A 27,025-nucleotide genomic window follows, 5' to 3' on the forward strand; every position below is an offset into this window, starting at 1 on the left:
TGACTGCCCTCATTCAGCCTTCCAAATTTTTGAGACTGTATCACATAGCCTTTTGTGATCCTGACTGGTAAAACGACATTTTAAGGGGAAGTGTGCTGGGCAGAACATGCAAGCTGGCTGCACAACTGTGCCACCAAACAACATCCAAAATGCGTATTTCTGAAAAGTTCCTCACAAAACACCCTAAATTCTTTTTTCCTTCACTGTAAGAGAAGGGGGAGGTAGGAGCAGAGAAATTGGCATTCTGTTGTTGGGTTTGTCCTTTTCATCTCCTTGAAGGACTGGGTTTGGATCCAGGCAACATTCATAGCCAGTTCTCTCTCTGAAGAATTCTGCTGTTGTCACCACTAACAGTTTTCAGAGCACACTTGTAATTGCAGTGAAAACACCTATTCACATCTCTTGCAAATATTGGTTCAGCTGTGGATGAGTGAAAAAACAGTGAACTAACACACATTCCCCGCCAGTTCTCAGCCTGATACAGACTGCAATAAACTTTTGCTCTCGGAAACGAAAATCGCGGAATCTCTATACAAAACTGTACATTTGGGCTATAAATCTGCCCTGACTGTACTCTGAGTCTTCAGCTGCTACCAGACGTAAACCAGTGTTTGACAAAAGACAAAGAAAAAGGAGAGGAGCAGCAGCATTGAACTCCTATCAAATGCTCTTTTTGAGCAGACTATGGAGAAGTTGAAACAAAAGACCTGACACTGCTTAATTTCACAAGGTACAAGAGGGGCACTCAGATCACTGTAAATATAAAAATTATTCAGGCCTTGTTCCTGTCCAAAAGACAGTGGAAGGACTCAGAGTTAAATACAGAAGTATCAAAGAAAATGTACCTCCAGCTTCCCACTACACCATGGTCTTTCCACACAGGGACACAGCGAAAGCCTGCCATGTGGTTTTAGCCATTCATATTATATATCCTCTCATCCAGGTGGAAGAAGACTGGGAAGTCATGGTGGACAACAAGCTAACCATGAGGCAGCAATGTGCTCTCATGGCCAAGAAAACCAATGGTATCCTGGGGTGCAGTAAGAAGGGTGTGTCCAGTCCCCCTCTACACTGCCCTCGTGAGGCCCCATCTACAGTACTGTGACCAGTCAGGGCTACCCACTTCAACAAGGAACTACTGCAGAGAGTCTAGCAGAGAACGCAAAAATGCTTAGGGAACAGGAGCATCTCTCTTAGGAGAGAAGCTGAAAGACCTGTGTCCATTTAGCCTGGAGAAGATGGAGAGAAGATCTTACTAATGCTTATCAATATCTAAATGGCAGGTGTCATGAGGAGAGAGCCAGACTCTTTTCACTGGTGCCCTGTGACAGGAGAAGGGGCAACGGGCACAAGCTGGAACACAAGAAGTTCCACCTGAACATGAGCTAAAAAATCTTTACTGTGAGGGTGACAGAGCACTGGGACAGACTGCCTAGAGAGACTGTGGAATCTCCCTCTCTGGAGGTATTCAAAACCCACGTGGATGCGTTCCTGTGCAACCTGCTTTAGGTGAATCTGCTTTAGCAGTGGGGCTGGACTAGGTGATCTCCAGAGCTCTTCCAACCCCAACAATTCTGTGATTCTGTAAAACTCATTTGGCACCCGTGGTCCCTAGGGACTAGAGCTATGGCTCAAGTCCTCTGCTGCTGGTGCTGATGACTGATTTGAGACACATTTTATCTACTTCCTAAGCCGACAGTCTGAGGTTAAGCAGATGCCAAGACTATCAAGGCAAGATCGTTTGCTCTGCTAAACTACACCTGCTAACACTGCAGCACGATATTCCCACTGTAGGAGTTAGGGAATGCAAGAGAAAAGTCATGCTTATTGAACACCTTGTCAGATTGAACTGCAGCACATCCTAGCAGGATGCAGACATAAATGCAAGTCACACGCATGTAAACAATCCACAGACCCTGTTAACCAAAAAACCACAAAGCTTAACCTCTTTTGAAATAACTGAGTCAAACCCATGGTGGACTTCCCATAGCACTTCTTGCACTATCTGAGTCCCTAAAATTAGGTGTAGTTGCTGGAGTTCCTCCCCCTGTTTTGCATACATCTTATTTTTCCTTGGCTCTCGTCCCATATATTCCAGTACACCAGCCACAGCTTCTGACTCTTGCATGATCTGGAATTTCCACTTACCCATAGGACGCGGTGCCTGTATCGGTGCTTTCCTGTCTGTGAGCTCCTCAAGATTAGAATTCATTAAGAACAATAAAGTCAGGAGCTTTGCAAAAAACAGACCAGAAGCTTTTATTTTTTGAAATTTCCCTGCTTCTTTCCTCAGCGGGAAAATAATCATGGCAACAAGAAATAAAATACAAACCCCCAAAAAAGTAACAAAAAGTGCTTCTGTTGCAAATATTATTGTTCTCTCTGTCTTTTCTTATTTTGTAGTTTAGAATGGTAGTTTCATCCTCCTTTTCCTTTTTTTCTCAGAGAGCAGCATCAGTCATGAGTTTCTTCTTTAGCGTCTGAAGAAAAAACAAACAGATTTATAAGAAAGTGTGATGTCACATGACACAGAATGACATGATTTTTTTTCAAATATTTTACATTTCAAAATTAGACACACACACCCCTCAACAGTACTTAAGGTATATGACAGCTTTCAACACATCTAGAGCAAGGTAATTTTGTTTCCAAAATAAAAGTCTGAAAATGGAAATCCAAACAGAAATCTCTCCCTTCCCCTTCACCTCTTCTTGCTCAAGAAGTTCTGCCTTGAAGAGAGGTGCATACGCCTCTGGAAATCTTAGAAATTATCATTCCTGCAACAGCATTCAGTTCACAACATATGATGTCTGACAGAGGACAGAACTTCACCATCTTTTTTGCTGACCTGTGAGTACCCCTTTCTAAAAACAGATGAATGTAAGAACCAGATATAGGATAACTGGACCTGTCTTGGACAACAATACAGAAGAAAAAAAAAAAGGCTTCATTCCCATTCATGCCACGGTTTGATGCTGCATCCAGAGGAGCTACCACTGTCTTGGAACTCTTTCCTTATCTGCCCCCTCCTTCTCCAAAAAAAACTCAATTGGCCTTTCAGTTACCAACAATAGCGTCTCCTTTCTTGCTGCTACTCTCTGCTTCCTCTCTTTCAGCAAGCAATGTCAACTCTGGTTCTTTTTCATGGTTCTGGTATGAACTCTGGTCTGGTGGTGTCACTCCCTTTTGTTTTCCAGTGAGTGGCATGGATCCCAGTGTTGTTCCATTAGGCACTTGAAGAAGATATGAGGAGGAGGGCAGGCAAGGTGGCTGAGTGGAGGAAATCTGCTCAGTGAAGTACTGTCCTGCTGTGCTAGGAAACTGCATTTGTGAGCACAATTGATTTGAGAATGAAGCTCCCTGCACGTAGAAATCGTTCCAGGGGACAGACTGATAGACAGTGACACCTGCTGCGGAAAAGGCAACAAGGAAAGGATAGAATAATGAAAATTAGGAAACACTTATATAAAAATGTGTATGCTGTGCTTAAGAGAAATAAATAAATACAGTATTAGTTATGCCTTAATGGTTACTGCAATAGAGTGGGAATCGCACACATATGAAGGTTAACTTTGTTGTTTACATTGGAGTGTGCTTATCCTGAATATTGTTATTAGGAGGAAAAGCTGAAGAAGTTCACAGCGTTGTAATCTGAAAAAACATGTCATCACTTCAGCAAAGATCCTGAGTGTATGTAGTATTAGAGACACCCCTACACCCCAATTTATTTTTCCCTCCACTTCTATCTTTCAGGTTAGCTCTGCAAAGCATAAACTGGATGCTTAATCTTCACTTTTATTTATTAAAAGGTGCAACCTAGGAATCTGGAATGTTTTTTAATTAAAATCAATAATTCAGCTAAACTGCTAAGTTGCTTACAGGCTGAAGTATGAATTATGGGTGTGTCTGCACCAACAGATAGGTTCCCTCCCTATAGCACTTCTGGAATCCCAGGCCCTGGTCATTCACACCATGTAACAGTCAGAGGATCCCTTTCTTGACCTTAAGAGCCATGCACAGCTGATTCACTACACATTGTGCTCTGAACAGAAGCATGGAATAAGAGAACATCAACTCTGCCTCTCTTCCTTCAACAATGCTACAACTTCACCAATCCTGACAAGGCTTGCACCTTTACACATCCCTTTGAGCTCGCATGACATGCCCCAAGGTATGCAACACATACTGCTGGCATCATGTTATAAAAACATTAATTTGCTGCATTGGGACACAGCCCTCTCATCACTTCTGACACTTCAAACTGAAAAAAACCCACAGAAAATAGAAATTACGCCTTACAACGAGAGAGGAGAAACAGACCAAATGTGCGACATAGCATGGGTGTTGCCAACCTGTCCTGGAGAACGCTAGCTGTGAGCAGCGTGAACACACACCCATCAGCAGAAGAGTCAGACTTCTCCACAAAAACAGTACAAAACCAGCACCAGCATCTGTGCTCTGAAAACTCTATTCTCTGATGTGATAAAACCAGAGAAGTGGATTTTGTGGACTGTGAGCTTAATAAAACAAACCTGACTGTCCAAACAAATAAACTGCAGTAGTTTATCTTTTGGCTGTACTTGGGTTTGAACAACGTCAAAAGACAAACCCTGACACAAAACAAGGAGAGTGACAATGCCCTTTTCATGTAATTATTTTTTTAGATAATAATGCTGAAGTTCTTAATGTGAGTAGTGTTGCAAATTCACATCAGAGGAAGAAAAAAGAAAAAAGCTACATCCACGCTCTGTTTGCCGCCATCTCTGTCTTCTTTTGCACTACCCTAAAATACATAACATCCTTTCAAAATGGTTTCTGCAGAAGCCCAGAGTTACAAGCTTGTTTTTCTTGCTGTCTCAAACTACTCCATTTTCTGTGGCACCTTTTACACTTTGCACCCTTCACCCCCACCCACAGCCACTGAAGGCATGTTAGTTTGCACAACAGTACACTGCTGAAAAAGAAACGTTTGCTCTCCATTCTAGACAAAACTGTTGCACTACCTGACATAATCACATGATAACTCTCTCTCTCAGACACAGCCTACAGTGTAACTTCTGATTCAACTTAATGGGTCACTCAGCATTTTAAAAAAAAAAAAGCATACGTGGAAATAAAATAAAAGATAAGCAGCATATATATATATAATTCCATGTATATGCACGGTCATCAGCAAAACCACCAGTCATCCAGAATGTTTCAGGGCATTGTTTAGTTACTCCAGGATGCCAAAAGGTTGCAGAAATTTACCCGAGTTTCCACTTGGCTGCTGTGAGGAGAGCTGTGCCCCGACGTGGTTTTGTACGTAGCCTTGTGTGGTTCCTGCTGCCCCACACGTTAGGACTCCACTGTTACCAGGTAAGGCAAGGAAAGATGTATGGGACTCAGTGGATGTTGCAGGAGTAAGGCGGACACTGGAGAGCATGTTGCTGACCAGGTGAGCTGGCACATGGTGGAACTGGGAGAGCTGGTGCTGTGTGGAATATTGGGGCAGCTGGTAAATTCCACCCTGGCTGCTGTACTGACAATACATGGTCTCCAGGTTGCCTGCTGACTCCAGCTGCTCAGGGTAATTGCAGGACACTGGTGAACTGAAACTGCAGAGGGCAAGGAGAGAGGCAATTCAGTGATTAAAATAGGGTTTATCAGCCAGAGCAACCCATACAATAAACAATTGTTGTATCTTCCCCTTGAAGGCGTTCGCACCGTTCCTTCCAAATGCTAAGCACAGGACAAGGGCAACAGAAACCATTTGGGCCAAGTGCTTTCACGGGATTCTTTAACAATGTGCTTTACTGGTGATTACCTTTCCTTCAGTTCTCCCCATTCTCCAAAGAACACAATGCTTAAAACATCCTCTCTCAAGGATTCCTTTCCACTGAGCTTCTGAACTCCACTTTGACTTGACAGGCATGCAATTCTGAAAGCACTCTGATTAAGGGTATCGCTTTTCTGATAGCAAGCGCTCTGTCCTACTGTGCACGTTATACATTTTTTCATGCTTTGTTTCAAAGAACATTCTTGCTCTCACATCTAACTTCTCACTTTCTTGTCTCATGACCCACTTTCACCCTTCCGAAGGCTTCTTGCAGTGTTCCCTTTTTTTCATCTCCCTCAAAAAACAATACCATGTGTTCCTACCCTTGATTCTGGATGCTGTACGTGAAGGCCTCTCCAGAGCCATTTTCATGACCAGACAAGCTGTATTCGCTGTTGGAAGTGTCCAGCATCAAGGGAACAATATGACTGTGGCGACTGAAGGACAGACTGAGAGGTAGGCTGGCCCTGCGGATGGGTGGAGGGCTGGGAAGATCAGGGAAGCACTCTGTTCTGTTGGAACTGAAGTTGAGCTGTGGTAACGCCTTTGTCTGAACCGCTTCAGAAGATCCCACCGTTCCTGCTATCGAAGAGTCTGTGAATAAAAAGAGAGGCTGTCATACTATGCTGTCATATGGAAAATTAAAAGGAGCAAGCAGAGGAAATTACAAGAGTGGCAGAACAGAAAAGCAAGATGCTAGTGGAAGAGTGGAGGTTAACTGATGGGAATAAAAGTAAACAAGTACCAGCATTGCTGCTGGGAAGCAAAAGGGAATAATAGCAAGCTCTCTGGAACAAAAGATGATGTTTATTGGTTAAATAAAATTACCTTCAAGATTTCAGTCTCTGCATACTGGATTTATTCATCTCTCAAGAAGGCAGCCAAATGAAGCAAAATACTTCCTGGAAAAAAAGCCAGGAACAATCTTCCATCTCTACTGTCCTCTGGGAAGAGTGTGCTGCTGCACAGATTACCCTTCCAAAAAATTTAACTGTGGTTTGAAAGAAACAAAAATGTGTCTTTAGAGATCTGCTGTTTAGGCCAGTTTTTAACCAAATTTTCACTCCTAGTTTGGCCTTTGATGGGTCATGGGAAAAAAAAAAAAGTGTAAAAAGCAGATGTCAGCCGAAGGGCCTTGGGAAAAAGAAGCTGGGAGATGGAAAAGGGACCAACACCACCTTGGCTGCTAGAATCTTGTTTGGTGGCCTGTCTCTTCAGTCACTGCTGGAAAAAGAGAGAGGAACAGTTTCCTATAGAACAGCCTCTGTGGAAAGAGGACAATATAGGAAATTAAAAGGTCAGAATCATGTATGCTGGCGATTCAGAGTAACAGGTATACACAGAAGTTCAAGCAGCTTGCACAAGGTGCAAGAGACCAAGATTCTCTTTTATTATATCAAAGAGCAAATATTTTCTCTCTTGAGAAGTGTAGCCATCAGGTGTGCATGACACAATCTGAAATTATTTTTCAAGTCTATGTAGGCTGAACAAGCACAAGGATGAGGCAGAGAGGAGAAAATATCTCTGACCGTTCAGGTAAAGTTGGTCTGCTCCCACATACTGTAAGGCATTCAGGGAAAGCCAGCAGCATGGATAATTTACAGCTGTATGTCACCTTTGCAGTCATACAGAGTAACATCAAATACCCTCCACCAGGTGTGAATCAAAGACCTTAAACATAAAGCCTAAACATAAAGCTGCAGCAGCAAGCATGAGCAACCTTTAGAGAATTTTGGAATGCATGCCCAGAGAGCCGATAAGGAGATTCCACCTCGCAGCACCATTTCTCAGATTCCCCAGTGTGATGTGTAATTGTGTCTATCTTGTTGCATCTTCCCACATCAGATTTTTTTCAACTCTATGCACTGATGGAGAGAGGGAGTCATGACGTTTCAATGAAAATGTGAGTAGCCCTGCTTTGGAGCTCATTTAGAAAACTAGACCAAGATTTAGGATGGCATCTCTAAAGCATTCATATGTCTGAGCAATTCTCAGCAGTTTATTTTTCATATTTGAATATACTATTTCTCTATTTCAGGCAGCATCTATGATGTACCTGTCACATTCCTGTTTATTGACACAGAACAGACCTAGTCCCACACAACAAAGCACATGTTGAGACAAGATTTAGTTTCCTAGCAAGTCAAAATAGCTTAGCCAGAAATGAAGTTGAAGATTTCTTTTGATTTTTTTCAAAACCTTCATTTGCACTGGGTTCTCTAAACCATTCCATCCCAGAATGTTGTAGCTTACACAAGCCTTAAGAAACAGCAGTCATATGGGGCGCAACTTACCTGAAAAAAAGCCTATATACAGATAAATCTTGAGTTCAGTGATGGCAGTAGGATTAGTTATTCTGCGGATGGCCTTAGTCTTGCTCAGGATGAACACAAGCAATGTTAACAACATAGCCCAGAAAATCACTTCTAAACCCACTTTCACACCAACCAAGTTTTTTGAAATATTTGCAGCACATGGTGCAGATAATCTTTGTGGATAGTGGCAATAGGACCCACAGGCAATGAGTTTGTGAAGACAACACACTTGGAATTCCAAGAGCTGCTTCAGCCTTTTCTGACGTTTCCTCTACTTCTCTGTCCTTTCAAAGAAAGACACTAAATTTTTATCTTCTGAAGTCACAAATGTAGTAAGAATAAACAATTCCCCGAGAAGTAATATCTGCTAAAATCTGACACTATACTTACAGAAGATTCCAGCATCTTGTTTGATGATGAATTCCAATCACAGGCTTACAGTTTACAATTCTGTAGCTTTTCCTGATATTGATGTAGAGACAGGTAACCTTAGGCGGCTTTCCAGTCAGCATGGGAATGTAATAGGATTTTTGTTTATGACTTCAATTATTTCTGGCGTTTTAGCCCATGAGACAACCTTGGGAATTTTTGGACAGGTATTTAACAATTCACAGCTTTGAATCTCTGAACCAGTCTTGGCACTGCACTTGTCTTACCTCAAGGATGACTACTCTAAATCTTCTGTTACACGTTTGTCTTCTCCATACTATAGCCACTTTCTCAATGTCCTAACAGAGTTAAGAGATCTATTCTTTAATGCAGATAGCTTCCAAAGAATGGGATAGAGTCTTAAACTAACTAAAATGGACGCGTATATTTCTGTCAGGAGAACTGAGTTCAGTCTTTCATCAATCTTGAAGGAGACTGAGTCCTATTTTAGAGACGTGTTCATGAACTTACAATAGGGCATAGTTTCAACTGTGAAAACACGGTTTTCAAATGTTCTAGGAAGCTGCTTTCACTGTTGTTAATAGACTAGATCATGTGCACAAGATCTGTTACCTCGGTGACACCTATCAGCATCGCAGCGCTCCCTCTTGACATCAGCCAGACGTGACTTTCTAGTCAAGCACTTATGTTGACGTCGAAAGGCATCGGCATGAGATGCCTGCAATGATTGAGGCAGTAACTACACAGCTGCTTGCAGACTGTTTGGAAGGTCAGAGACCACAGTTGTAACTGTTCAACAAGCCCTGTGTTGGGCACAATGCAGCTGATGCAATTACAGGCTGAGCAATCAGTCTAACCTCAGATGGTCTGCCTGCTAGTGCTCCTTTCTTAAGCATCAAATCAGGAGTTCAGCAAAAAGCTCTGTTTTGATGAGTCTCTACATTATACACTATCCAAGACAGCCTGTGTAATTACAGCATTTACTATCATCACAACATTTTTCACAGATACACTCTCTTCTTCACATAATGTGAAAACACATTTCTTTTGTAAATGACATTTTGAAAGCAGTCAAAACATTCAAACTTTGGAGCAATGGCATTCTTCATTTAGTGGACCAGTAAACCAGCTTCAGTCTCTTAACTGCATTGCTTTGAGAAGTGTGTCAGTCTGACCCTCTTCTGTCTTTTCAGTAGGCCAGAATCTACCGCTTGTTTAAAAGATATGACTCTTGCTTGCCACATCTGCTACACATCATGAGCTTCAAAGTAATTTGTTCACAAGCCAGAATCCTGCAAGTGAAATCATTACAGCTTGACATTTATTTACCATTCTTTGACAGATCATGTCCAATTTCATCCAACTGCTCTGAATATTTCCATTAGAATCTCATCTCTCCTACTGAACAATCATCTTGCTGTTTGCATAAGAGACAGCAGCATAGGCTGGGCTCCCGATCTATGACCTCAGAAACATAACCACATGAAACAAAATATTTACTGCAAAAGCACCTGTGGGACAGAGAAATCTCTTCCCACAAAGTGGAAGCATAGAAAGTAACTTTTCTTTCTAAACGGTCAACTCCAAGGAAAACAGAAGCCAATGTTTTAAGTTGAGGAATTGCAGATATATACCAGTATGAAATCTCAGGCAAAGAAGAAAAACTTTAAATAACTGCAAATGTCAAAAATAAAAATCCACTAATGTAAAGCAAGCTATCTGTCTGGTGAAAGAGATAGGAAATCATCTAACATCAAAGCAAGCTCAAGGTTGAATTTTCGAAGAACGCAAGTCTCTTAGGGCAAGCAGAGTGGCCAATATCAAAATCTGAAGCCATAACTTCCAGCATGGTAAAGCACATCTCAAATACAATTTCATGGCATTTTTACTCAGCTTATTTAGAGAACTGTACAAAACAACAGGACATAAAAATCAAACCCACAAATCAACATACAGGCAGAACTGTGGGCTAGAACGAGTTAAAACAATGGCAAAGGCAGCACTGAACACTCTCCAAAGGCATCATGTAATAGATCGTACTGTTCTTACGCACTTAAGCCATTTGCTTGTCCTGAAACTGGTTAAAAACACCACTACCAAGGAAAGGACCTGAACAGCCACTTCATTAGGCCACAGTTTCTGGGTACAACTGCACCATTGTGCACAGGTCACAGATTATTTTGCTGAAACTTGCCATGAGTTGTTTTCATGAGGGCCACTTTACAAAGTAATCGATTTTGCCTTGTAAATTTCCAATCTTTTTATTTATTACTTCCTGCTTCTATTTTACTTCTGTTACTTTGGATTTTGTCCTATGCAAATTTTAACTCCTTCATTTTCTGAGATATTCTAATAAAGAAAACAGGTGGACCCTGAATAGCCCTATTTATTGACAAAGATTTTTTTTTTCCTGAACAAGGAGGCTGAATGAATTCAAAAGCCACATTCCTTTCATCCTTAAAGAGAAAAGTGTCTGTGTGCTACACTAGATAACAAAGAAAACTAAGTTTCATTGCCCACGGTGGTGTTCTCCTACATCTAGTAAGGCAAAACTGAAACTGAAGCTTGTCCTGCAATTGTGCCATGCAGATCGCTCTTCTGTGAGGACTCTCTACACCTAGTAACAGGCTTTCCCCTCAGAGGGAACACTAACATCGGTCTCTACTCTGTCCAGGCAGCAGTTTTACCATGACTTGTAGGAATGTAATTTCTTTTTAAGATTTCCACCTTCTGTTGGATTTTATTAGAGTTAAACAAATTTGAAGGACAGGATGGGTTTCACAAACAAAGAGAGTGTGTGGCTCATTACACACATCACATTCCTCCCTCCCCTCAGGAAATCAGGTTAAAACCTGATCATCAAACATCACAGATTGTGTGCATTAGCAAAGCTTGCCTCTTTTCTGCTAAGTAATTTAGAAAAGGTACCTTTTTCCGCCCAAACAGATCTGTATCCGGAAAGTATTTACCAGCCTTAGATGACACAAATAGATTCCATTACTTCATGCTCAGCATGATTTAAAGAGAACAAGGGGAAGCTCATTTCCTTACACAGCTGTAGCAGTATGAAGTACATTCTCATCTTCACACATCCTTAACACCAATGATACAGGGGCTTCAAATGAGCACAGGAAGCATGTGTTTCATAGAAGATGCATCCACAGTACATGCAATAGGTGGCAGTCAGCAGCAAGTTTAAGGATTCAAGGAGTGAAAACCAAACTGCCTTTATCACTCGTTTTCTACACACCCAGTCCACTCTTAAGGACATTCTCTTGCCCTTTTTCTTCCTTACACATTGTACAAAGAATTACTCAGATGGGACATTTCTTTCCTATCAGCTTGTGTTTTCCATACGGAAAACTGTGTGCTTGCAGATTCCCCAGAAAGAAGCTGCTCAGTACTGACAGATGACAAGATCATTCCTGAGTGAAACTTTATTTCTCTAATACACATATTCTCTCTTGACTAAATAGCACACCTGTAGATGCACTTTAGAAAACAGGAGAGTTCTGAATATAAGTGTAAAAGCATGAGGATGTTTGGTTTGTTTTGTTTTTTTTAATTAATTATTTCGCAAAATCTTAGTGTTTATTTAATTTAATGAGGCTCACAGACTGAACCACTTCATCTTTCTGGGAAACAGCGAATTATTCAAACACTTTGACAATATTTACTCCACTGTAAGAAGTGGAAAAACTGGAACTAATTGAGTTGCAGTCATATTGGTTAAACAGCTCATAGAATTGACTAAAATAGTCCTTGCCTTGAGAATATGACAGGCAAAATAAAATGACAGAAGTGCCAAATTACAGCAAAGTAAAAAAGTATCAAAAAAGTATCTCAAATACTTTTGGAAAACATATCTATTTTTTAGTATTCTAAGCTTACTGAATTATAGTTCCTTTTTACAGTGCCAAAATATTTTTCACGTATCAGCACTGTTAAAAATACATTAAAGTCATTGGGTCATTATTAGGAAATTACTTGCACAGAACTAACCTGATAACCCTTTCTATTTAGAAAACAATGAGGGGGCAGAAATGATGTCAAGAAATTCAAAAGAATGAATTACACTGACAAGCAAGAAAATAAAACAGTAACACATGTCAGCTCATCTATTGCTTGGGATATCTGCTCCCAAGGAAGTGGTGCAGTCCTCAGCACTTTGGAAATATTCTCAAGTTGCGCTAACTTGGAAATGTTAGCACGTATAGGAAATGCTTTATGGAACATTCCAGAGTCTAGGGAATGCTCTGATACTCCACACTTGAATGCACAAGGAACAAATACTCCTTTTTTTGGTTGCCATCAATCCTTAAAGTCTAAATGCAGTTCAGATGGAAAACTGCTTCAACAGCACACTCCACTGACTTTCAACAAAACTGCAACAGCAATTAAATTAGGCTGTGTGTTTGAGAACTCAACTAGCCTCACTCCTTGGAGGCTTTGCACAAAATCAAAAACTGCAGTGGCTGGAGAAATCAGAGAATAACCTTTGGAGATTTAAAGGTTATGGTGTGCCTGAGGGAGGTTCTACAACCCCAACAGTTTATACAGTGCACTTTCTTCACACAGCTCACAGCCAGAATAAGGGATGTGTGTATCTGCCAGGAAGATCATAGTAACTAGAATAATACTTCCACCATCATTCAGACAAGCAGTACCAGTATCAAACAGCTATTACAGAGGAATGCCCCAAACACATGTCCTTATGAAGTCATCTTCAGAATTCCTTGCTGGCTTGTGCTAGGACACAAATAAGGATTGCAAATTTGGCTTTAGTGTTAGCACAGAGGTACCACTGTGCCGCTACATAGCTATTAGATACTTGATCAGCAGAGAGCTGTTAAACCTGGTGTTACTTTCTGGACTGACGGCATAGGGCGTTGATGTGACCTTCCTTACAGGGCTTGGGAACCTACCAGCACCACCAAATAATGCCACAGGTATGCAAAATACTTGTGCTGATCAGGGTCTCACCTGAGGAGGAGGCAAGTGGTCCAGGAGGTCTGCTGAGCAGGCTAGAGTAGTTCCCAGCTGTAGTGTCTACACTCAGCATGGCAGACCGGTCATGAGCAATGTCAAGCAATGGAGGCATGGATGGAAGAGGTGCCCTGGAGGTACACATAAAGGGCATGAGCATGGACCAGAGGACAAGACAAGACATTACGACCAGGTATACACTCTTCTAAGTATCCTACAATGGACAAATCCTAGATCACTAGCAGGTGGAAAGGGAAAGCGCTGGCTGACTTAGAGGTGCATGGAGAAACAGTACAAGGGATGCTGCATCAACAGTATTTGGGGAAGCAGCCCCAGGCCACTAGTGTGGGAAGGACAGGCAGCAGGGATGGTGCAATGAAATCAATCCGGTGATCTTCAATTATTCACTCAATTTTTATCTTTTCATTTTGTATTCTTCACAGGAAGACTCTCACTCCAGATCTCCCTCTGGAGACTAATTCCTGCCCTCCTTCCCTCACCCACCCTTGAAAGACCATCTACCCTCTCACATACTCCCTTCCCCTACCCCTCAATAAATACCCCTGCTCACCTATGGAAGTTGCTAGCTTGTATTTATTAAAAGGAGCATGTAACTCTGTAAGCCTGATCTAAGCAAGAAGCATTTCCAAGTGAAAAATCCACAGAAATGGAAAGCGATGGTGGGAGAAGGACTGGGATAAAAGAATTCCCAGGTGCTCATAAAGTGCCTGGCCAACATATTCACAGAAACTAAAATAGAAGGGGTGCTTCCACAGACCTTTTTATCTCATCCTCTGCTCTCTACATAACTTCAGCAAGAGAGATTTCAACAGTTTTATTTGAAAACAGAGCTACAGGTTAATTAAAAGTGCTCTTAAGCAGGCCTGCTACAATTTGCCTGGACATTCATTAGGCTGAGGAATACAGAGAACAGGCTACTGAGGTCCAACTCAATGGTCAACTCCCCAGTACCTAAATATAAAGGGGAAAAGGCAAAAATTTAATGCATTAAGTATCTATTGCAGAGAAATGAGTAAACAGAAGCTCCTCACCCATAACTATCTGACCCAACGGGGTCTGGCAGAGCTGATGATGTTGGATATTTTCTGTTGCCTTTCACACTCAGCTTCTCCAATTTTCGCCACTTTGCCCTGCGATTCTGAAACCAGACCTGATAAATGGAAAGAAAGCATACATTCAGAGAGGAAATCATCTACATATTGGGACCCAGGTAACAAGCCAGCAACAACTGCCTCCACGCATCAGTAGGTGAGGCCAGAAACTTTTCTTCCAGAAAAAGGAACCTCAAGGAATGTTTCTTCCAAAGAACCTGTAGGATTCATTGCAACCAGAAAACAGAACAGCAGAAAGTTATCCTCAGACATCAGTTTCATTCGTTGCCTGTTATCTTCAAGATAAAAGATTAACTTAATTCTCCTTAGCCTCTTTTACATACTGATTATGTGTCTCATCGGAAGAAATGGCGTACATAACCACAGAGTCCGCTGCCATTTTGGGTGGGGCAGTTGGTTGTGCAGAGTCCATATCTGAGAACTCTCTTCTTCCTCGTCACCACTACAGGTGCAGTCCCTATCTCGTTACTCAAGAGCTTCTCTTTCCTTCCTACTCAAGCTCTTCCCACCTGCCTCAGTCCCTCTCCCTGTCGAATTTCTTCACTGAACCCACAGTCCACACTGTTACCCGCACAGGCATTACCATGATACGCTGTGGCGTTACACCAACCACAGCAGCGATCTCCTTCCTCTTCTCATTGTCAGGGTAGTGGTCTTCCTGGAACATCTTCTCCAACTCTTCTAGCTGCTCTAGAAATGATGCATTGTTCAAAGACAGAGAGATGGGGAGTATGTGATAAGAAAATAACAAAGCCCAAAAGAAACAAGACAGAGGAAACACAAACCAGAATGTTTTCTACTATACTTAGAAATACATGAACAATATAAAAGGGTTTTTTTAAAAAGGAAAACCACAACAATAAACAAAAAATCTTCTTCCACAGCAAAACAAAAAGCATCACTAGTGATACTTCAAACATAAGGAACTAGGCAACTTTTATTTGAAGTTTTCACACAGCTAATAGCATATAATGCACTGCAATAACAGTTCAGTACCGCCACACTGTGCTTTCACTCTAGCGACAGAAACACCAGTGCCACGGGCACTACAAGCATCTCTGTCTGCCAGTGGGTTCCCCATTACCTACCTGCACTATAGAAGGTGCGCGATTTTTTCCTGACCGGCAGCAGAATTTCTGGATTCCCAAGTAACTCTTTTTTTCCCTTGATGCCATCATGGCTACTTCCAGATTCCAGGACAGAAGACATCTTGTAGGACTGTTGGGCTGTAGCATTGGTTGAAATGCATTCGGATGATCGGCGAGTAGCTGGGCCACACACATCCTGCCTGCAGGTGTCTCCAGAGATTCCGCTAGATGCTTTCTCAGCATACATTCCACTTCTGTCATTACCTTTTTCTTTCTTTGCCTCCTTTTCAATCCGATCAGAGTAATACCTCCCAGACTGTTCATCTGGCCCTGACTGAACTGTGGGCTCCTGTGCAAATTCAACCAGAGAAAGTGGGGACACAGCCTTTTCATCACTGAGGAAATTTGACAGCTGTCCACACACTGAGCCAAGGTCAAGTTGGCCATCAAGGGCCACTGAATCTTGGGGAGGTGACCCAGTTGCCTTCAGAATGCAGTATCTTCCACCTTCCTCCACTGTCTCAATAGAGGTGACCCCATCTTCTCTTCCCACGGTATCCTCAATTTCTTCCTTTGTAGCTCTGCTTTGGAATGCAGCTAGCACATTGCTTTCTGTACCACTCCCACTGACAGCATCAGCGTTTACCACAAAGTGCTCAGTATTCAGTAGTGTGTCCTTGTCATTGCACTCTACAAGGAAAAAATTAAAAACACCACCACCCCCCCCCACATTCACGTTGTCTAAGCCAGGTTTGCCTGGAGAACGTGAGGAAAAGGGTGTGCCTGGGTAGGAAGTTTCAGTTAAGGGAGAGGGAGAACATCACACAATGAAGGCCAACAGTCAGAAGAACCACGAAGTTCAAAATAAAGTCTGTCACCTAAACGAAGTGCTGCTAGGAAAGCAACAGCAAAGAATGTAATATGGTCAATACGGAGATATCAAAACATTTGAGATGAGAAAAGCTTCGTTTTGAGAGTGAGGATGTCTGCCAACACAACCAACTGTAAACTACAGGAAAATTTACCTCCAGACACAGAGAAAAAAGGGAAAGATTGCTCATTACAAACACAGTAGTAGGAAAACAGCATTGAGGATAACAAAGGTCCTTGGAATACAGAACAGAACAAAAATCAGAGTCTTATCAAGCCACTAAGTGCCACCTTATTAAAATGAGCAAAACAAAAAAAAAAACCAGAAGCAAAATTCTGGCCTACTGTGTCAACGGTGATCATCTGTCAGATTGCACTACTTTTTGATTTATAGAGATTTCCATCTCTATCATACTCAAGTTGACCAAGTGAAAATAATTAATTGTACAAATTTCTAACAACAGCCTTAAATTAGTTTTTTGCAGCTTCAGCCACAAGGCATGAATGAAATAGTTTGCCAAAGAAAAATAGGTGAAGAAGTCTGACCAAGTTTAACAAAAAGCACAAACTGCGTTACACTGAAAGAGACTGAACAGCAGAAGACAAGTCAGAAAGAACACAGCAAGAGAAATAATTAAAACAGGCAACAGAATAACAGAGAAGAATTATACTTTCCCAGCTGAGATAGATATGTCCAAACCAAGAAAACCCACAGACCATATCAGAATCTGTGAGTTTGTGTGATTTCTGGCCTTTAAGAAAAGAAGGAAAAAGAAGGTACTATTTCTTTAAACTAGAAAGTAAACTAATTGAACCAAAACCATCTATCTTCCTCTGTCTGGAAAGACAAAAGTTTGAGCAGACTACTGGCTGCATTTCAGCTGCATGTGGCTACAGAGAAATGTAGTTGTTTGATTTGGGGGTGAAAATTCTAAAATACTTCTATATAATAACATCCTACTTTTGAAATATATTAGTGCAATGTCAAAATGTAGGACTTGTGTTCTGCCTCAATGTTTCTTTCTTAAACAATTGTTAATGAAGAAGGAACCCCACAACACAAGTCAGATCACAGAATCTTCGTGAAAGTACAAGGGGACACCAGACTGCTTCCAAGACCTCCTAATTTGCTTTTTACAGGATTAAGAGAAGCAAATTAGCTGCAGGGAAAGACACAGAAGCAGGAAACCACGGAACTATAATAATTTGATCTTGGTAAGCAGCAACAGTTTCCATTGCTGTTAAATGAGACGAAATAGCCTGATGGGGAGGGTCAAGAATAGAGCAAGGTAGGAGTGTGCTGTGTTCTATAGAATTCCGTTTTTCACAATGCTCTTCACTACCTCCGAGTTTGTCTTGCTCATTATATGAAAAGAAATCATATATTCAGGTGCCATCCACCCATTCAGTCACTCAACCTCTGCCTCAAATCAGGAACAGCATTTTTGGCTCAGTGCTTTGATTTAAAAAGGCTTTTCAAGCATGTTTATTTTTATGCAAACATTAATATGCGCTTACATTACAAAATACATTTCAATGTCTTGTGCCTCTATCTTCTACCTGCAGCAGAGAGAGATTGATCCCTGGCTGTTTCATTTCACCTGCAAGAATATTCCTCCAAGAGAAAGTAAATTGCTGTCTCAGTTGCTAAACCACAGAGTGAATGTCTGACAACAACTTGGGATTGTCAAAGAAAAGAACTGAAACAGAAAGAAAGTTTGGCGAGAAAGACAGACCCTCACAGTAACAACTAGGGAGCTGCAACCCACTCCTATCTCCCCGTGTTCATGTGACGAGGCTGAACGTCACTTTGCCCTTCTTTTAGATAAGTGTAACCTCAAATAGAAGGGATTTTAACAGACTGGGAACCTCACACACATAGAATGTAGAACACCTGAGCTACTGAGAGGGCACAAGCAAGAAGCAAAGTCTTTTCTTCTCCTCACAGCCACCTGCTTTAGATGTTTCCTAGAATACGGTAACCACTCGCACAGCGACAGCAAGACTTTTAAGGCCGTTTCAAGTGTTGGAAAGAAATGTGAACTCACACACACAGAGGGATCAAAAATCAGCTTCCCAAATCCACCAGTGCAAGGTCAGACGAGGAGGAGGACACCTGGGCAATGGGTGAAGGTGTCAAGCAAAGCGATCTCGAAGCCCTCGAACCCGGGGGGCAGCAGGAACCCCTCGGGGCGACGCAGACGGAGCCCCACCTGCCCCCAGCCCTCACGCCAGCTCGCCAGGCGCCTTTACGAGCCGGGTGACACGAGGGACGCGCCACAACCCACCGCCCCGAGCCCCACCGAGGGCAAAGAGCCGGCTTCCCCGGGGCCGAGGCTGCCGCCCGCCCGAGACAAAGGAAACGGGAGCTAAGCGTCGCCATCCCCGGTGGCCACATCCCGGAGGAGGCGACAGGGTCGTTATCCTCCCCCGGGGCTGCTCATTAGACTCGTTGCCCCATCCCGTTAATGAGAGACCTTACCCAGCTCGGCGCCCGCCCGGTCCATGCTGGCGGCGCAGCCCACCCCGCCCCGGCCCCGTTAATGCCCCGCTCCCCGCGGGCTCGTCAGGGGCACCTGGGGCGGCAGCTGCTCCAGCCGCACCACAGGGACCCAGGAGCTCGGCAGGAGCCGGCACTGAGCCCCCGCTGCCCAAAAACCGGGGCGCATCGAAAGAAGCGCGGCCAGCAGAGCGAGGCGGGGGATGCTGCCCGTCCGTTCCTCTCTTGTCAGACTTCATCTGGAATATTGCGTCCAGTTCTGGAATCCACAACAGAAGAAAGATATGGAGCTGTTGGAATAGGTCCAGAGGAGGGCTACAAGGATGATCAGAGGGCTGGAGGACAGGCTGAGCGTGTTGGGCTTGTTCAGCCTGGAGGAGAGAAGGCTCTGAGGAGATCCTATAGCGACCTTCCAGTACTCGAAGGGGCTGCAGGAAAGCTGGGGAGGGGCTTTTTAGAAGAGCATGTAGTGATAGAACGAGGGCGAATGGCTTTAAATTGGAAAGGGGAAGATTTAGATAAGACATTAGGAAGAAATCCTTCACTCAGAGCGGTGAGGCACTGGTACAGGTTGCCCAGGGAAGCTGTGGTTGTCCATCCCTAGAAGTGTTCAAGGCCAGGTCAGATGGGGCCTTGGGCAGCCTGGTTTGGTGGGAGGTGTCCCTGCCTGTGGCAGCGGGGTTGGAACTGGATGATTTTTAAAGTCTCTTCCAACCCAAATGATTCTATGGTTCTGTGAGAAGCTGTTCCGCCCTCCCCCCAGGGCACAGAAATGTCTCTGTCACACCTAAAAGACTGTGCTTTTGAGCACCTGTGAGTAGCAAGCTTAAACATTGCTGAATATTTAACCTTAGAAACCCAGACGTTACAAAGTGAGATCATGTGGTATGACTGAAGTGGACCTCGTTGTCTTTCCTTGTGTGTTGGTGGGAAGACCCTTTTTTAGGTGCTCTGCCTGAGGTTGTTTAGCAATGCTTCTGATTCTCCATAAATTAGAAGCTGCAAGAAATAAATGGCACTTCTTGAGGTGCTGTAATTTTGCATCCTTTCAATACTTAACAATTCTAGGAAAAAATAATTCTCCTAACAGAGTGGTAGTTGAGGTTCTTACAGTAAAAGTGGTGTCATCTGCTCTGGTAACATTTAAAACAGCTTTGTGCATTTGTTGGTGATGACACAAGATGAAGGACAGGAGTGAATCAAGCCTGGCTTGTCTGACTTTTTTCTCATCCCATGCAATTGATGGAGACACCTGTGCTGTAACTCGCATGGGTCACAACCATTCCAGAAATCAAACCCTCAGCTCTTGTGCCTTCTGTGTACAGCTTTCCTCCACGATGAGTGAAGTGCAGATGATTCTAATACAGCTTGCGTGTCTGCAAACAGGACTGATAGCACTTGCTTGAAGATTCTGATTTGCTCAGTTGTGTTCTGCTCAATGAAGACAGAACATCCTTCATCCTCATCTTGATTATTGGCTCAGTGTCTCAATGCTGGCACAAGGCACCTTTCTCCTACTGTGCATTTCCCCATATGCCTTATCTTTGCTTCAAGGTTTGCTGTAGCATCAAAGGTCCTGCTTGTGCAGATGCTTTCACCCAGGAGTAGTTTCATAGTGTTAAATGAATGTAACCTGAAACATGTGTGCCAGCATTTTGGAGACAGTATATTTAGTGAGAGCACACCTGGTTCAGCTGCCAATGCAAGACGTGCTGGCTGGAATGTTATTGATGCTGAAACTGCATTTAATTTGTTAGGGGGGTTGAGGTGACAAAATACAACTCTGATTTTGGAGGGGATAGGACCTCTTCAATATCAGATAAAAATGCAAAGATATAAATCACTGACTGCTTTTGAGGTTTCCATTTCTGAGCAAGACTGTATTTATTTCCTGAACTCTGGCCCAATTGTCAGCTTTTTCTAGTGTTGTGAAAGGGAACAAGAACTCTGGAGAATGCTTTAATTTTTTTCCTTCAGGAGGGACCAACATCAGTCTCCAGGGCTGTGAGCTTTTATTATTTTGAGACACGTTTTTATGTATTGTATACGAGAAAATGACAGCAGTCATAACATTTGATTTTCAGACGTAAACCAAGAATCTCTCAGATTCTCAACAAAACTTTTAAAATGTGGTTCATGCTTGTATTTCATTGCTGTTATTATTTTTCAGTATAGAAATACTTAATTTCTTTTGTCCAGTTATGCTGTGTACCAGTCTCCACAGGTTTTTGTGGAAGATTATGGTTTCTTTATGCTTCAATTTACAGCCAGCTGTTTAGAATACATTGGCATCTCTCACATAGTGTACCTTTTCTGTGGCCTTGAGGACCTTACTAGAAAGGTATACAGAATCTGGCTGACAAACTCTGTGCTTTTGTTTCTATTTAATACTGATTTTCTGGGTAATAAGATTATCCACACGAGTTGATGTAGGGAAAGACCCCGACTCATAATTCAGTCCATAACAGGACACAGTGAAATACTGTCAGCTTCATTTCTGCCTCCTGAATGTGCAGTTGTGATAACTGCATTAGCTTGATTAAGTTTGTACAAACCAAGGAGATGTTATCAGTTTCAAAAAGTAGGAAGCAATTCAGTGCAGATTTGTTTATGGATTTTGGTGGCAGGATGGTGCTGGGGCTGAAAATTTAACTAGATAGTGGAAAGTTGAGGCCTATCTGAAATGTAAGAAATCAAAGTAAAACAAGGTATAAGCACTTATTTTTAAAAGCATAAGCTGACCTTCGAATGTTCCTAAACATACAGCCTTAATTTCCTGTTGTCAGGGTTGTGTATCTGTGACAAGAAGTTAACCTTTGATCCAACTAGTTAAACAGTCACCAGAGTGGCCTTGAAGTTTCCTATCTCAACAGGGTGTTTAACAAGAACATACAGAGTTTAACACAGAAACAGCCTTGAGAGAGACTAACGAACAATATGCCTGCTTGGTTTTGAGAGCGGAAGTTGAAAAAGTAAAGACTTCTTGACTTCTAAAATGTTTGACAAGATGACTTCTGATTTGGAATGGCAATATCTATGCCCTGCTTCCCCATGATAAAAGTAGCAAAGGTGAAGATGACACTGATATGGGGATGCCTCAGGTTGCCTGCATAAGGCAGCCTTATGTGGGCAGATACTGAACCGATCCCACAGCAGTGTTGTGTATCCTGGCCAAAGACACAGGTGATCATGATGACTTATGTACTGTATTAATTCACGACAGCATGGGACAAGCAGGTGTTTTGGATTTCTGAATGTTCATCAGTCTTGTTGAAGATTATAACTCTCAAGTCACTTATTTTAGTTTGAGGTAGGGCTCTGCTTTTGTTCTGAGCTAGGGACCAGCTTCATTTCTTTTATGGGGAAAAAAGGCCGATTGGAGTCTGGACCATAGATTAAAAGACAGTTGAATCATTTAATCCTGTCTTACTGGTATAATGGACTGGACGACCATCTTCTGTAGGTCATCCCTTTAGCTTAACTTCATATATAGATGACAAACACCATTACGGAACCTACAGCAGCAGTCATTCCAGGGCTGATGATAATGCTCTGAAGAATCTTCAGGTATGGCTGTCAAAGCAAGCTTTCATCGCTGCCTCTACTAAGTATAGCTATTTTGCTTAATGTTCCCTTAGAAAGGAGAGTTATTGGAAAAAAAAAGAATGAAAATACTGAATATATATTCAGTAAATATTGAATTAATTACATTTGAGATGAAAACCTAAGTAACAAGGAAAGCAGAAAGTTGTTTATTTTAACTGGAGAAGTGCATGAGTTTATTTGGACTAAAAGCAACTTTTTTTTTTATCCAGGTAAAATTACTGATATAAATAGGCTGTAATTAGCTCTACTAGGTACAATGTAAATGGGAATTAAAGGCAGAATGTTACAGAGACAGAAAGCTAGAGATATGAAGATAACTAATTCTTCAAATATATTAAATGCAAGAAGGCTTTCTTTGGTGTATTGATTCTTATAATTGACTTGCATTGACTGAATGCAAACACTGTAACATAGAAACAGTATTTTACAGTTTAAGGCATGTCCTCAAATAGACAGGTTCTGCACAAAAGCAGGACTGCATGTAAACTGGACTTAAAACCAGAGAGTTCTAAAGAAGAACAAATCCCTGGTACATATGACTTTATCTACAGTGGCTAATAGATATCTCAGTGTTTTCTATAAGTGTGCAAAATGGTGCATGCAATACCACATCAGCTATCAGATTAAAAGCAGCAGGAATAGTGCCACGTCATTGCATATGACTACTCATGATTATTTTGTACAGGGCGTGTACCAACATGTAATACAAATCTTTGTCAAAAGTCACCGTTCTACTTTAAATGGGACACAGAGTAAAAAGACCATTCATTTCAGATGGCTTAGTGGGACACTTGTTCAGAAGAGAAGTGACCTTTGTGAAACAGATTCTTCAGCTTGATACCTCTTATGGTGGGGGAAATCATTATGGTGGTTTCTGAAAAATTCACTTAAATGGATTCCCTAATGCTGTCAAGGGCTCTTAACAGTATCCAGAGACTGAGTTAAATTTAGGCATAATGAGATATTTGCCTATCTAAAAAAACAGTAGAGTTGCACGATCAAATAAATTGTTCTAAATGGAAATTACACTACAGAGATCAATACCATCAAGATATGAAAAGGATATTCAAATGGAAAACTCTCCTCAACTATATTGTGCTTTGCACTTAGCACCTTCCTTCTCAGGAACTCAAAGCTCTTAGTGTACTAATATTCGTGAATTTAGCCTCACAACATCCAGTGAGGTAGGTAAGCTTACCCCCATTCCACAGATGGGAAAACCGAGGCAGAATTCTGAAGTGACTTGTCCAAGATCTTGCAACTTGTCAGTGGCAAACCCAGGAATATATTTTCAGAAGTCCAGATCCCAAACCTCTGTCCAGTTGAAGTCCCTCCCTAATACCACAAAGCAACCAATACATGCAACTTTCTTTTTTTCTCCTGCTGCTGTCATAGTCCTGATGACACAGAGGAAGTGAATTATTTTTCCTGATTGAATTCCTGCTTTCTTTGGCAAAAAGCACCTGGCTCTGTCAAAGTGCTGTATTATGCTCTTCACAGAGGCTTTTCTTCTGAAGCACAATAGAAAAGAGATAGTTTCCCCATGGCAGGGAGACTGTAAAGGTCCAAACAAAGCAGAGTTTTATTTCTTGCAGAAGACCTGCTGCTTAGCATTCTTCACACGTTGTTCCTCCTTGAGGTTCTTCTGCCGTGCATGTTTGCTGGAGATGAGTTCCACATGTTCTGAGGGGAACCAGCCTCTCTCCCGGTCTGAAAGTTTTACTCCTTCTATCCATCCTGTGATTGTGGAGAAAAGCACACCATGAGGCAAAGTGGCCAAATGTTTTTTTCATTCTTTCCCAAAAGCCTGCTCCAACAAGACCCCAAGATCAAAAAAAAAATCCCCTTTCAGCTTCTAAATAAAGTGTCTTAATGAAGATAGAGTCTTTTCATCCTCTCAATCCAACAATTGGAATTGAGAGTCTCCTTCTGAAGCCTGATTGCGTTAAAGCTTTGCACTACTAGAATAACTTCCTGCTCATAATTTAAGACAGCCATTGTTGATTCTGCTCACCATCATTGCTGTACTGCATAACCATGATGATATCTGCTTTCTCCAAAGCCAGCTCATCATTTTCCCGAGCCTTGTAAGTCTTTATGCATTGAACCTGTGGTGCATCTAAAGGGTAGGAAGGATCATAAAGATGTATTAGAAAGCAGCAGTAAACTTGTGTCTGTCAGCCTCAAAGGAGGTACAGGATAAAGGACTGCCCAAACACTGAAAAGCAGAGAACTGGAAGGGAGACAATGGGTCTTCTACTTTAAATGAAGAGTAAAAAAATAGGTAAAACAAGTTGCTGAACCTGACACCAAAGGAAAGCCCCAAAATATCTTCTTTGTCTCCTCTGCCTTGGAGTAACTTCTGGGATGTTCCCAGTCACAATGAATCCAATTCCTCTGAGCCAGACAACCCCCACTGCTGTAGTAGCTGCGCAGTCTCACCAGGGCATTCCAGGAGGTCGAGTTCTCCTCGTGGAGGAGCCAATGCAGAGATCCACCTCAGCTTCTCACTGCTGAAAAACATCACCAGGTAGATGTCAAGATTCAATGTGAGGGACAGCAGTCTGATGACGGGAATGGGGAGGGGGGTGTACAGGTTTGTTCACAAACAAAGGGGTCATAGAGGGGGTACTTAAGGGAAGTACTGAAAGTGGAAGTAGAGAAAGGGGATGGAAAAAGGCAAAACTTCCCATTTTTGGATGCTGATGGCATGAAATAACATGGTAGTATTGTATAAGCAGCTATAATGAGAGAGGAGCAAGGTGCTTCATTATGGGCTCATTATGGCAAGAGGATGTTTTTCCAAGTCCTCTGCTCAGCAGCTGCATTTGATCAGCATTTGGGTAGCTGAAGGACAGCCATCAGGCTTCTAGGAGGTGTCTGGCTATGGTTACAGGATATATTGAGGGTAACCTTGAGCTCTTACTGTGTGTCTGTACGAAACAAGAACTCCACTCTCTTTCCCTGGTAATTCTGAAGTAGAAAGAGACGGAAAACATTTTTGTTTGTTCCATGTAATTTCATCTCACACTTCTCCCCACGCACATCTGAGAAAGCGGCATGGTCAAACACAACAAAACGTCCACCCCTGCAGGTAAAGAGGGAGAGACAAAACAAGTTGTGAGTTTTAAGGTGGTGAGGGTTACAAAATAAGTCCGTGTCATTTTCTGATGTCAGGAAAGCAAAAAGCTTTTAATGAGTCTTAATCTTCTTCAGGCGCCTTAAGCTTTGTACTTTCTAGAACAGAATGCCAGAGAAGAGAGAGGGGACAATGAAAAAAGGTAGAAATACTAAGCTCTTTCCTGTCAGAATTTTATTTGATAGTTTACAGCTTAAAAACATAACCACCCCCCTCAAAAATCCCAACACAACCAACCAACAACTCTTAGTTTCTTGAAAAAACAGTGATTTGCACATTCACTAATCTTCATAGTCCTTTAGGAAGAAATTATTTATCAAGTAAAACTAGAATAAATGGTTACGATTGAAGTGTTGCACATTACAGAGACGGAGATGCAGAACAGAAGTGTTGCACTAGAGAGCAATAATGTTGTAATAAAGAGTTGGCAATAGCAGATCCACGTACTTTCGTGATACTCACAGAATGTAGGTTTAGGAGAATGACTTGACAAATGCTGCCACTTGCTGGCAGGCAGAGGAAAAGGATTCTTTCACCAAAGCACAGACCCAGAAAGAGACAGGTATTTTAGAAGGGGCAGCAAGAATTGTGTTGTAGCACTCACTCCTTCGGCCGAGACAGGAGCAGACAGTCATTGAAAAGATGTAGGTAGATGGGACGGGTGGTGACTTTCCATTTTGGACTTAGGGTGTTGAAGTCCAGTGCTGTCAACTCACCACACTTCACAAGTCGTCTTGACTGTGAGATGAGTGGGAATATCTGCAAGACAGAAACGAGCACTTATGCCTGGTGCACACAAGGAAATTGGTATACAGGAGTTTTGGATTTGCACTTTTGCCTTTCTCTAAAAGAAGTGTGCTTTTATCTCTCTGAATGGACAGGTGTAAATCACGGTAGGCACCGTCAGCTGAGCAAGGGAAGCACTGATGAAGAGCTGACCTGTGTATGACATTCAGGTTCAAAGTTTCTGTGTCTCTTGGAAAGGTCAACAAAAAGTAAGTGCAAGTTACTTTGTAAGGAAAGACAGAAAATACATTAAGCTAGAGCAAGGCCCAGGGAATGGACGAGCTCACCTTGCACTCAAATTCAATCTTCTGGCTGAGGTAGATCAGCTCTTCAGTGCTCTTCATGCGCTGGACATTTTCATTGCAATCCTTGATAAGCTGCAGAGGAAAACAGA

At 42.2% G+C, this 27,025-nt stretch overlaps 2 protein-coding genes across 2 annotated transcripts in view; both read right to left on the reverse strand.

Annotated features, from left to right (window-relative positions):
• Nucleotides 1-2,858: 2,858 nt before the first annotated feature.
• On the reverse strand, nucleotides 2,859-19,107 carry NOBOX (NOBOX oogenesis homeobox). Its single transcript, XM_069849770.1, has 8 exons — nucleotides 19,083-19,107; nucleotides 15,731-16,420; nucleotides 15,226-15,332; nucleotides 14,562-14,680; nucleotides 13,507-13,640; nucleotides 6,142-6,412; nucleotides 5,251-5,597; nucleotides 2,859-3,410 (listed from the first exon to the last, which is right to left on the reverse strand). Exons 1-8 carry the CDS (start codon nucleotides 19,105-19,107, stop codon nucleotides 3,058-3,060), a joined length of 2,046 nt encoding a protein of 681 aa, XP_069705871.1. The 3' UTR covers nucleotides 2,859-3,057.
• Nucleotides 19,108-22,109: 3,002 nt separating this feature from the next.
• The window catches only part of ARHGEF5 (Rho guanine nucleotide exchange factor 5), a 57,252-nt gene continuing 52,336 nt past the window's right edge, over nucleotides 22,110-27,025 (reverse strand). The window contains exons 12-17 of the mRNA XM_069849786.1: nucleotides 26,919-27,008; nucleotides 26,450-26,604; nucleotides 25,633-25,794; nucleotides 25,149-25,219; nucleotides 24,721-24,825; nucleotides 22,110-24,443 (exon numbers count right to left, since the gene is read on the reverse strand). Coding sequence (XP_069705887.1) covers nucleotides 24,289-24,443; nucleotides 24,721-24,825; nucleotides 25,149-25,219; nucleotides 25,633-25,794; nucleotides 26,450-26,604; nucleotides 26,919-27,008 — 738 coding nt within the window. The 3' untranslated portion in view covers nucleotides 22,110-24,288. The remainder of the gene's footprint in view (nucleotides 24,444-24,720; nucleotides 24,826-25,148; nucleotides 25,220-25,632; nucleotides 25,795-26,449; nucleotides 26,605-26,918; nucleotides 27,009-27,025) is intronic.

The sequence above is a fragment of the Phaenicophaeus curvirostris genome, chromosome 1, assembly GCF_032191515.1.
Source record: "Phaenicophaeus curvirostris isolate KB17595 chromosome 1, BPBGC_Pcur_1.0, whole genome shotgun sequence".
Lineage (NCBI taxonomy): Eukaryota > Metazoa > Chordata > Aves > Cuculiformes > Cuculidae > Phaenicophaeus > Phaenicophaeus curvirostris.

Bases quoted from the DNA above. Each gene is read 5' to 3' on its own strand.
- NOBOX (XM_069849770.1), bottom strand. From the start codon at position 19,107: ATGGACCGGGCGGGCGCCGAGCTGG. The intron at 6,413-13,506 runs GTGAGACCCTGA...TTTTATTCACAG, and splicing joins ACCACTTGCCTCCTCCTCAG to ACTCTTCGATAGCAGGAACG. The intron at 3,411-5,250 runs GTAAATTTCTGC...CCTTTTCCGCAG, and splicing joins GCAGCCAAGTGGAAACTCGG to CAGGTGTCACTGTCTATCAG.